The following is a 12,630-nucleotide window of genomic DNA, read 5'->3' as shown; positions in this document are numbered from 1 at the left end:
AGAAAGCAGAGTCAATGTTTTGAGTTCAGTGACTCTTCATCAGAACTGGACACACAGATGCTGCCAGATCTACTGAATTTCTCCAGCAATTTCAGATTGCCAGCAATCACAGTTCTTTGTTTTCCTTTAGACAATCTATCATAGAATCTAACAGTGTGGAAGCAGACCATTCAGCCCATCAAGTCTGTACTGATCCTTCAAAGACCACCCAACCCACACCCACCCTATCCCTGTAACCCTGCATTTCCCACAGCTGATCTACTTAACCTGCACATCTTTGCATTGTGGGAAGAAACCAAAGCTCTGGGAGGAAACACACACAGACAAACAGCCCCCAGACAATCACCCAAGGCTGGAATCAAACCCAGGTCCCTGATGCTGTCAGGCAGCAGTGCTAACCACTGAACCACCATGCCATCTGCTATGATCTGTTATCCATTATATGAATTTCATGGTGGCATCTGCCCTATTTTTGCATTTTGTTGTCAAATTTTGCTTATTGATGCTCCTAAAAAAATTCCTGGTACATTGAATTACACTCAGGGTTCCATATTAATTCAAATTGCTTTTGGTTTTGAGAAGGCAAGGTGAGCGTACTGATTTCACATTTGCTACATTCTTTTACGATGTTCTGTTCTGTCGATGCCTTGGAAATCGTTCAGTTTTAATTGAAGTTACAGAAACTTGAGTAAAACAAAAAATAATTGGGCTTCTACTCTAGTCTGGCACTGAGGAAGAATTGCACAGAAGTGCCATCTTTCAGATGAGATGCATACCCCTGTAGATAGATGTAAAAGATCTTTTTAAATTAGCAAGAGTACATAATCCTCCCACCCATCCCCTATTTTGCAAATATTTTAATTCTCATCCAGCATCATTAATATGCAAATTTATTTGGTCATTGTTCTTTATGGGATCTTGTTGTGTACAAATTAGTTGTGTTTTCAGAAGTGACTACACTTCAGGAGTACATAGCTGATTTTAAAGCACTTTGCTATGTTATGGAATTATGAATGGTATAAACTCGTGTTTTTCTTGTTACAATATTCAACTCTCTAAGATATCCGACAAACATCAGAAACTATTAGGATGGGGAAATGTCATCAAGGAATTTAAATAATGAAATCAAGTTGCTTTCTCCAGTAAAATGAGAGAAAAAAAGTACAATTTGTAAGTCATTTGGAAAATCTTCTGGATCTCAATTTAAAGTTATACAGGGAACACCTACTGTAAAAATGTTCTAGGCATAAAGGGCTTCATTTAGATTAGATTACTTACAGTGTGGAAACAGGCCCTTCGGCCCAACAAGTCCACACCGACCCGCCGAAGCGCAACCCACCCATACCCCTACATATACCCCTTACCTAACACTACGGGCAATTTAGCATGGCCAATTCACCTGACCCGCACATCTTTGGACTGTGGGAGGAAACCGGAGCACCCGGAGGAAACCCACGCAGACACGGGGAGAACGTGCAAACTCCACACAGTCAGTCGCCTGAGGCGGGAATTGAACCCAGGTCCCTGGCGCTGTGAGGCAGCAGTGCTAACCACTGTGCCACCGTGCCACCCCAATAGATACAACAATATAACCAAATGAAGTTGGGGCTCATTTTTGGGAGATTATCTTAGTCTTGTCCAAAAGAACTTTTGGAAAATCATATCTCAGTATGACCAACATCTATCTATGCACGTGATATATTCCTGAAGCCCTTTCTCTTTACATGGTGAATGTCAAGCTATTGTGGGCTTTGCACACTCATTGTATGTGTGTTGGAAGTTACATTGTTGGGCAGTTAATGGTGCTAATTATATTGTTAAGACAATACCCAACAGCTGAACGAGTATGTGAACATACTATTTATTGCGGTTAATCCCATGAAAATAGCCAAGTAAATTACTTGAAATATACAATTGTGTGAATAGAGCTATGGGGGCGAAAAATGTGAAACATTATACATTATATCCTAAATGAAAGATTCTTCTTTGGAATCACATTGATAGAACTGTGGTGTTGTCAAATCCAGGAAAGGAGTTGCATTTGCTATGTAATTGACCATAAGATTCTGGAGAGTTGAGGTGTCGATCGTTACATGGAATTTCCTGATAATCAATAAGTCCAGTTGCAACAGAGAGCACGGTGGCACAGTGGTTAGCACTGCTGCGTCACAGCGCCAGGGACCTGGGTTCTATTCCCGCCTCAGGCGACTGACTGTGTGGAGTTTGCACGTTCTCCCCATGTCTGCGTGGGTTTCCTCCAGGTGCTCCGGTTTCCTCCCACAGTCCAAAGATGTGCGGGTCAGGTGAATTGGCCATGCTAAACTGCCCGTAGTGTTAGGTAAGGGGTATTGGTGGGTTGTGCTTCGGCGGATTGGTGTGGACTTGTTGGGCCAAAGGGCCTGTTTCCACACTGTAAGTAATCTAATCTAATCTAAAAGAGCAAGAGATCCAGTTTTGATACAGGCAGCAGTGCTAACATCAAACAAATACATGTAACTACTGTGTTTTCTTTCTTTGCTTTTGTAGGGAAATCGTCAGAATGTCTTTCAACATGGCTCAGTTTGAAGTCATAATGATTGGCCTCCTTTTCACAAGTTTGACCTCGACTGTCGCTCAGCAGCCTGGTATAGTGCTTTCGAATTAAAATACGGATTCTTTTTAAGTGTGGAATCTCAAGGAAGTAACTCCTTAGTCCATAATTAGTTACAAACCCAGGAAAGCCTCCTAATACAAGCAAACAAAAATAATTCTTTGCAAAGATACCTTAATTAAATTGTGCCAGAATTTTATTCTTACAATGGGACAAACAGAAAATATTATGCAGGACTAGCTACAAACCTGACTCCTATGGGATTAAGTATCTGTAAGACAATTAAGCACACTTCCCACTTTGGTTGAAATTAGCGATTCTGACTCAAAATGGTTTTAACTAAAGTCTGCTTTATATCATTGTCAGTGCATATATAAAAAAGTGTTTTCTCAGAACATCTGCTGAAAATTATTTACATATTGCTGTAGGCAAAATCTGCCATGAGCCACAATTTAAAAATATATGGAATAATAAATTGCTTTCAAAATATTTCTCGATATATTTAACAGTAGCGAAGTTTGATCAAAATAATTTCAAGAAAAAATTAGCATTTAAACCATAGTACTAATCATATGTAAGTAACCCAATTTTAATGGAGTAACCTGATTTTAATGAATGAAAACTATTTTTAAAAGAATATACAAATTATTTTCTGGTGGATTATTTTGTAAAGGTCTAACACTCAACTGTACAAACAGTTAGCTACGTCAGAGGTCATATAGTGAAGACACGATGCATGGAGATGCAACTTTATGTTAAGTTTAAGAGTGTAAAGCATCCATAGAATCATGGAATCATAGAATCTCTACAGTATGGAAGCAGGCAGTTCAGCTCACTGAATCCATGCCAAGCCTCCATTCTCCATTGGGAGAATGTGCAAACTCCACACAGACAGTCACCTGAGGGTAGAATCAAACCCGGCTCCATGGCGCTGTGAGGCAGCAGTGCTAACCACTGGGCCATCTACTAAGTAACTTGATAATGTTGGATTCAAACCCATTCTTCCAAACAGATTACTGCCTTAATCCAGAGCCTTAGACCACTCGATCACAGTACCGATAAATAATCAGGATGAAAAATAATCTTTAAAACTCTTTGCCTACTTTTCTTAAGTGATATATAGCAAGCTCTTCCAATACTACAACCATAATATCAGATGACGACAGAGAATGAGAGGCCCAGCGACAGGATGGACCACTGAGCTTAACTAAAGAAACAGCTCAATGGTTGAGAAGCTGCCAGTAGCACAGCAACTATGAAAAAAACACAGCAGCGTGGGAAACAAGTTATAATGAGGAGAAGCTGCAGAACAGGCCCAACTACTACCACACTCTTTTGAGCATGTAGACAGCCGTTAACGAGCTCTCAAGTGGCAGAACTAGCACTGGCTATTCATTGGATACAGGAATACTTCAGGGTTAACCATCAAATCAAATGAGGGTCAAATCAGTGTTATATTCCTTATAATTGGCAACATTCTGGTGGATTATTTAGCAAGACCGGTTGAATGAAGAAAGAGTTAGCAACAACGAGATTAAATATGACAAGGTTATGTTGATATGTACTTTGGTCTTCAGGAAATTATAATCATAGAAAGAGAGAGAGATGGAAACAAAATCTTGAAAAGAGCAATAATTCATTTATTAAAGGCCTATATTACTTAGCAGATATCTGTGAACACAGGACATTTAAAAAAATGACCTAATCAGAGATTGGATAATTATTGAAATTTTGGAGGAACCCCCATTTGATTTCTTATGGTGCAGGGAAGACTTGACTTTGGTGAAAACATGCTAAAACAAGGAAACAAAAGAGTTTTTATTGGAGGTGATAGAGAAGTTCTGTAGAGAAAAAGGTTGAGGCAGTTCATATCTTAATGATAAAGGTGGCAATATTCCAAAGCTGAAGCCAGGGAATTGTGAAGAAAGGACAGTGTGGTCAATGTGGAGAGAGAGAGGCCACATCAGCACAAAGATTGTACCACCAAAACTGAGGACTATTTATCTCGGTTAAGGCTTTTCATTTTAAAACAACAAAACACTTTTTCCAAATCTTATGCCATGAATTAATATTGGCTCATGTACCTTTCCCCAGGATCACAGGAACTTACAACATTTTGAACACTTTTTTTATATGCTGTACTCTCAGATTAATATTTAGATTGTCCATTAGCCAATCTATTCCAACAACACTCAAATTGTATCGGTCAAAATCTACCAGGTTGTCTCAGTATGAAAGATGGCATTGCAGTTCACAAGAAAACTAAATGTTAGCATGACACAAACCTGGATCAGCTCAAGGAAGCAGCAAGAAAACAAGGCTTTGTTTTCAATAGCAAAAGATGTCAAATCAACGTGAACCAGATCAAACAGTATTTGGCCTTCCCAAAAGAGAACATATACAGAAGATGCCTATATCATAAGACAAAGGTAACTTACAAAGGTTTTTCAGTTTCTTCAACTTCTTAACTTTGTAAGTTCTGGAAATTACAGCAAAATATCTTTGCTTTCACAAGGATCTCCACAAAGATTTGGCAAGGGGGATCATCAGTACATTTTTTGATCCATCAAAAATATTCCGACTTACAGTAAATATATTCTCCAAAATTATGACTCCATTAAGTTTAGCACACTGGAAGTAGATGTATCCCAGAAAGGCATCTGAATCATCTCCATTTCAGAATGACACAAGCTAATTATATTTGGTTCTAACATTCTTAGGTCAGTGCAGACAAAGTGCGGCAATATAGAAATGGATACTCTCACTTTAGTTTTTGGAATGCAAAAATGCCTTACAACAATCATTTCATTGTTCATACTGACAACAAACTGTTGGAAATGGTCTCTTTAAAGCTTCACATAAGTGCATTAATGTTGACTTCTAAAGATCCAAGAGCACAATTTCAAAGTATGATACAAAGTATAAGGCCCACACATGATGGTTTCTGATGCTCTTAGCAGATTTCCAAATCATGACCAATATTTTCCACAACCAAGGATACAATCACAACCGGATGACTGACTATTTCACCAAATTCTCTTTTATGAAAAAAAAAATCAAAAGTCCCACTATTGCAATATTTTCTGACAAATTAATGTTCATATTGAGTTTATTTGGTGATGAAAATGCTTGAGTCTATCATGAAGGAAGAAACAACAACATCTGGATAGAAATTGTCTCATCGGACATTTGCAGCATGGCTTCAGGAAAGGCAAGTCATGTTTAGCTAATTTACTGGAGTTCTTTGAAGACATTATGAGCACAGTGGGGAACCAATGGATGTGTATTTGGATTTCCAGAAGGCATTTGACAAGATGCTGCACAAAACACTAGGTAAAACATAAGGTAAAGATGCACGATGTTACTGATAACGTATTAGCATGGATAGAGGCTTGGTTAACTAAGAGAATGCAAGAAGTGGGGAAAAATGGGTCTTTTTCTGGATGGAGATCCATGGTCAGTGGTATGCCTCAGGGATCAGTATTAGTACTGCAATTGTTTACAATTTATATAGGTGATTTTGCAGATGCCACTAAGATGAGTGGTAGAGCAAAGTGTGCAGAGGACACAACATCTGCAGAGGGATTTGGATAGGTTAAGTGAGTGGATAAGGATCTGGCAGATGGGGTACAATGTTGATAAATGTGAGGTCATCCATTGTGGTAGAAACAGCAACAAAATGGACTATTATTTAATTGGTGCAAAATTGCAGCATGCTGCTATCCAGAGGGACCTGGGTGTCCATGTGCATGAATCACAAAATATTGGTTTGCAGTTGCAGCAGGTATTTAAGAAGGCAAATGGAATATAATCCTTCATTGCAAAGGGATGGTGTTTAAAACCAGGGAGATTATGCTTCAGCTGTACAGGATTCTGGTGAGGCCAAACCAGTTACTTGAGAAAGGATGTACTGGCATTGGAAGGGGTGCAGTGGAAGTTCATTAGGTTAATTCCGGATTTGAGAGGGTTGGCTTATGAGCAGAAATTGAGTAGACCAGGACTATATTTATTAGAATTTAGAAGCAACATCTAAAATTATGAAGGAAAGAGATAAGATGGAAGCTGGGAGGTTGTTTCCACGGGCAGGTGAAAATACAATCGGGGGCATGGCCTCACAATAAGGTGGGGCTGAATTAGGACTGAGCTGAAGAGGAACTTCACCCAAAGGGCTGTGAATCTGTGGGATTCACTGTCCAGTGAAACAGCTGAGGCTACCTCATTGAATGTCTTTAAGGCAAAGATAGATAGACTCTTGAACAGTAAAGGAATTAAGGGTTATGGTGAGCAGATGGGGAAGTGAAACTGAGTCCACTAAAAAGATCAGCCATGATCTAATTGAATGGCAAAGCAGGCTTGATGGCCTATTCCTGCTGCTGTTTTTTTTATGTTCAAATGTCTAGTGGCTGACAACAGTCCACAGCATAGGTCACGTAATGCTAAATAATGACTATCACCAATAAGAGACAATCTAACCACTGCTCCTTGATGTTCAATGGTGTTACCATCACTGAATCTCCCACTATCAACATCTTTGGGGTCACCGTTGACAAAAATTTAACTGGGTCCACCTCATAAACACAGTGGCTACAAGAGCAGGTCAGAGGCTAGGAATACCATGGCAAGTCACTCACCCCCTGTCTCCCCAAAGCCTGTCCGTTATCTCCTCGGCACAAATCAGAAGTATGATAGAATACTTCCCACTTGTCTGGATGGGTGCAGCTCCAACAACACATAAGTAGCTTGACACCATCGAGGACAAAGCAGCCCACTTGTCTGGCACCACATGGCGCAGCATGGTAGCTCAGTGGTTAGCACTGCTGCCTCACAGCACCAGGGACCTGGGTTTGATTCCAGCCTTGGGCGACTGTCTGTGTGAAGTTTGCACATTCTCCCCATGTCGGTGTGGGTTTCCTCTGGATACTCCAGTTTCTTCCCACGATCCAAGGGTGTGTAGATCAGGTGAATTGGCCATGCTAAATTGCCCAAAGTGTTAGGTGCATTAGTTAGAGATAAGCATAGGTAGGGGAATGGGTCTGGGTGGGTTACTCTTCGGTGGGTCGGTGTGGACTTGTTGGGCCAAAGGACCTGTTTCCATACTGTAGATAATGTAATCTAAACCAATCACATCCACAAGAATCCATTCCCTCTACCACCAACATTCAAGGAGCAGCATTGCATATATCTACAAGATGCATTGCATAACATCTACAAGCTATAGGGAGAGGCTGAATAGGCTGGGCTATTTTCCCTGGAACACTGGAAGCTGAGGGGTGACGTTACAGTAGTTTATAAAACCACAAGTTGCATGGATTGGGTGAATTGTCAAGGTATTTTCCCAGGATAGGAGAGTCCAAAACTAGAGGGCACGTGTTTAAGATGAGGGGAAAGATATAAGAAGGATCTAAGGAGCAACTCTTTTCATGCAGAGGGTAGGAGCTGTCAAAGGAAGTGGTGGAGGCTGGTACAATTACAACATTTGAAAGGCTTCTGAATGGAAGGATGAATAGGAATGGTTTAGAGGGATGTGGGTCAAATGTTGGCAAATGGGTTTACATTAATTTAGGATACTGAATTAGTGGTGCTGGAAGAGCACAGCAGTTCAGGCAGCATCCAAGGAGCAGCGAAATCAACGTTTCAGGCAAAAGCCCTTCATCTGGATGAGTTGGACCGAAGGGCTGTACATCTCTATGACTCTATGTGCAGGAAGTGGGGTGATTAACAGAGAAGGTGCTCTGCTCACTATCCTCAATCTAATGGTCTCCCAGGAGGCATTGTTCATACAGTGAAGCCTATGATCATTAAATACAAAGCAAATATTTGGATAACTATATGAAATCTTTGTTCTACTCCACAAGGAAAGGGTTTGCCCCCACCAGCAGTTCTCATGTTTGGATGACAGATCTACCTAGCCCTTGTATCACCTACTTTTACCACCCAACCACATGTATATGACACATTGTTGAATAGGAGAATGGAAATGGTACAAAGGTATATCACAAGAGCAGACTGTTAGCCCATACTGACCGAGACATAGCATCAGAATTCAAGATCTTTGACCAGACACATAGGTCCATGGAAATATACTACAATACATTGAGTATAGAAGAGGTCATACAATGTTTTCACAAATAATGGTTGAATCCAACAGCAAAACAGCTGAGTTGTATATGACTAAGTGCCCATCATTCAAGAAAATGTCTCTGCTTATGAATGCATAATGTCAGACAGTAACCAGATATCCATAATGCATGATGTATACCCATCAAGAAACACATCATATAATGAGGCTACACAGGTGAGTCATGGTGAATATACAAGGATTAGATCTGGTCATATTGAGCACGTTTACCAGTACATTGCCTGGCCTGCAGAGCTTCAGTTATAAAAAAAGTTTGGAGAGACTGGGGCTGGTTTCCTTGAGCAGAGGAGATTGAGGAGGAACATGACTGAGATGTATAAAACTGTTAGAGGCATAGATAGGGTAGTCAGAAAGCAATCTTTCCCCATGGTGGAGGGATTGATGACTGGGGCATAGATTTCTGGTAAGGGTCAGACATTTTGAAGGCATGTGAAGAATATTTATTTTCACCCAGAGGGTAGTGGGAATCTGGAACTCACTGCCTGTAAGAGTAGTCAAGGCAGAAACACTCATGGCATTTAAGAAGTATTTAGATATGCACTTGTAATACCACGGCATACTATGGGCCAAATGATAGATAAGGATTAGAATAACGAGGTCCTAGTTTTTGACTAGCACAGACTTGATGCCAGAGAGCCTTTTTTCTGTGACCCATATGACTCTATGACCAAAGCATTGTCATAATGTACAAAGACAATTACTGATGTATATTCTTGTAGAAGCTTCTCAGAATGGATTTCTATTCTTCAAAGGGAAAGAAGATGAAATTATATAATTGCTTAGATTCCAAAAAGGCAAGTTTGATGGCATCACAACATGTGACCTCTCAGGATAAGTGGTCTTATGCTCTGCCGCTAGTCCTGCTAGTCAGTCAATTAGTTAGCAGTCAGCTTTGTATATAAATACAGTAATCTAAGTAAGCAGAGTGTGCATAAACATTTGAGATGACATATTAAGATATATAGTTAATGGTTAATAAACGTCTAAATGTAAGACTCAATGAGAAGCCATCTCTCAGTGATATTTATTACATGGGCTAACATATAGAAAATCACACAGAGCACAGGAGAGGTAAAGGCATTCACTTCCTTGATGACCAAGAACTTGCCAGCAGCCGTCACAAAAATGCAGGAAACTAGGCAAATGAAGAAAAGTGCCAAGGGGTGAAAACGTGCTCACACAACAAACCCCTTCCATTCTGGCAGAAAGAGAAGTGAAGAAGAAGATGAAGCAGAAGAACATTAGTTTTAATGGGAAAAGAAAGCATTATTAAGATGGATCAGCTATCCAGTCAGCCAGGAAGACAATATGAACAAAGAGCTGATATTTTCAAATGAAAACTTGAAGAACAGTTCCTCAACCACCAAACTATGAATGAGATCAGAGAGACTGGTAAAACTTGCTACAATGTTTATTCCTGTGAGACTTTGGAGACAGATCAGGGACCATATAAAGAGAGCAACCTGAGAGGATTGCTATCAGCTTTTTGTAAAGGGTTAAAGGGTTAATCCTCAAATATGTAAAAGTAATGTACATCAATTGTGATGTAAGAGATCACATGATGGAGAGACTGATGAGATATCCAAAACAAGAGGGTACAGGTTTAAGGTTGGAGGAAAGATGTAAAAGGGACCAAAAGGGCAACTCTTTTCATGCAGAGGGCAGAAACTGCCAGAGGAAGTGGTGGAGGCTGGTACAATTACAACATTTGAAAAGCATCTGGATGGAAAGATGAATAGGAATGGTTTAGAAGGATGTGGGCCAATGTTGGCAAATGAGACTACATCAATTTAGGATATCTAATCAGCATGGATGAGTTGGACCGAAGGGTCTGTTTCCATGCTGTCCATCTCTATGACTCTATGTGCAGGATGTGGGGTGTTGAGCAGAGAAGGTGCTCTGCTCACTATCCTCAATCTAATGGTCTCCCAGAAGGCACTGTTCATGAGTAAGAGCGTAAGTAGTTTACAGAATGTTGTATAGACAATAATCTTATCAACAGTGATCTTAAAAAGGTTATCTTAGACTTCAGCACTATCTCTCTCTGTTAAGGATGAAGAGTCGAAGATTCTTACTACAATACCTGAAAATAGGTTATTTTGATCAGTTCCTGAGCAAATTAAAAAAAAAGAAAAAAGAAAAGACCTTTACAGAAGGTCTTTATATCCAAAAGTTTTCAGTTTAATCAAAACAAAAACAAAAATAACTGGAAAAATGCAGCTGGTCTGGCAGCATCTGTACAGAGAAATCAGAATTAGCATTTTGAGTCCAGTGACCCTTCCTCAGAGCACAATAAAACATACAGTTTTAATATTTGGAGCCTCCTTGAAAATTTGTAAATAATGGAAATGCCCTTTAGTGATTAATTCACCCTGCAAACATGGCAGGTTTTGTGGGCTGGATCCCAGGATGATGTGCAGAAACTTGATTTTCATTGAAGGAATTTTGTGCTTAAAATCCTGCAATCTTTTGGGCTGAAAGCAAAGAAATTGCATTGAAAAATTCAATGCAATGTGTCGATGCTCCAGGCCAAAATATTATATCATAATTCTGAAATGCTGAATATAAGGTTGGAGATAGCAAAGTGTGAGGCGAGATGTAAAATCCATCGTGACCCTTCAAGGATTTGAGTAATGGGATTAAAAATCACACAACTCATGGTTATAGTGGTACAGGGTTATTTGGAAGCACTAGCTTTTGGAGCGCTGCTCCTTTGTCAGGTAGCTAATGGGGCAGGATCATGGGACACAGAATTTATAGTAAAAGATCAAAGTGATGCGATGTATTGAACAAACCTAGATCGCTGTTAAGTTGAGCCTCATCAGTTCTGAAGAAGGATCACCAGACCTAAAATGTTTACTCCGATTCTTTTTTCAGATTCTGCCAGACTTGCTGAGCTTTTCCAGCGATGTTTGCTTTTTTTTCTGACCCATGAAATAGTGAAATAGTGCTGAAGGCAGCAGTAAGTAACCATTAATTCACAACAATCTTGAGTCACCTTGAGGCTGATGCAGGAATTTGTAAGGAATGGTTGTAGGAAATGGACATAAGAGCAATGTGGCTGTCAGTAGGGACATTTTATCCCTATCCTTTCCCTCTATATGCACTCCTCATTTCACGTAGATACTATTACTTTATTCAATTGTGAAGGATAATCAGATTTGAGAGATCTGAACTGAGGTAAGCTGAAACCAACATGCTCACTCTAAAAGATGAGCGACTTAACAAACAATCCTGGTCTTTTTCAATATATAATTTCAGTTACATCACTTTGTAAACTTTTGCTGTAAATTCTGTGTCTTACGATCTTATACTCCACAACCACCTGATGAAGGAGCAGCACTCCAAAAGTTAGTGCTTCCAAGTAAACCTGTTGGACTATAAGCTGGTGTTGTGTAATTTTTAATTTTGTACACCCCAGTTCAACACCAGCATCTCCAAATCAGAACTGGAGAAATCTCAATTCTCTGTCAACTAACTGCAATCAGATTTACTTCAATTTTGAAACTTGTACTGGCACCCATCCTCATCAAGGAGCTGTTCTGTAACTTAAGCACTTTATCCTTTGTGTTGGAAATACTTTTCACTGCAATGAGAATGAAGTATGACAACAAATATAGAACATAGAAGTGCAAGGTTATTGGAAGACACTTGTCACTCTGAGATTTTCCAATATTAGAACTAATTGACACTCGGAATTTCCTTGCATCAGCTCCCACTGTAACTTTGTCAGGTTTTCATACAAATCCAGGTGATTTACTGGGTTAGAACTGGAGTCTGAAAATGAGTTTCTGGAAAAGCGCAGCAGGTCAGGCAGCATCAGGAAGAAGGACTTATGCCCAAAACGTCGAATCTCCTGTTCCTTGGATGCTGCCTGACCTGCTGCGCTTTTCCAGCAACA

At 39.9% G+C, this 12,630-nt stretch overlaps 1 protein-coding gene across 1 annotated transcript in view; it reads left to right on the top strand.

Moving 5' to 3' along the window:
- The first annotated feature begins 2,539 nt into the window (after window positions 1–2,539).
- LOC132832154 (collagen alpha-6(VI) chain-like) overlaps window positions 2,540–12,630 on the top strand; it is a 115,578-nt gene continuing 105,487 nt past the window's right edge. The window contains exon 1 of the mRNA XM_060849903.1: window positions 2,540–2,624. Within this exon, the coding sequence (XP_060705886.1) occupies window positions 2,540–2,624 (85 nt within the window). The remainder of the gene's footprint in view (window positions 2,625–12,630) is intronic.

This window comes from Hemiscyllium ocellatum, chromosome 34, assembly GCF_020745735.1.
Source record: "Hemiscyllium ocellatum isolate sHemOce1 chromosome 34, sHemOce1.pat.X.cur, whole genome shotgun sequence".
Lineage (NCBI taxonomy): Eukaryota > Metazoa > Chordata > Chondrichthyes > Orectolobiformes > Hemiscylliidae > Hemiscyllium > Hemiscyllium ocellatum.
The sequence above is the reverse complement of the archived record's forward strand: the minus strand, read 5'-3'. Positions and strand labels throughout refer to the sequence as shown.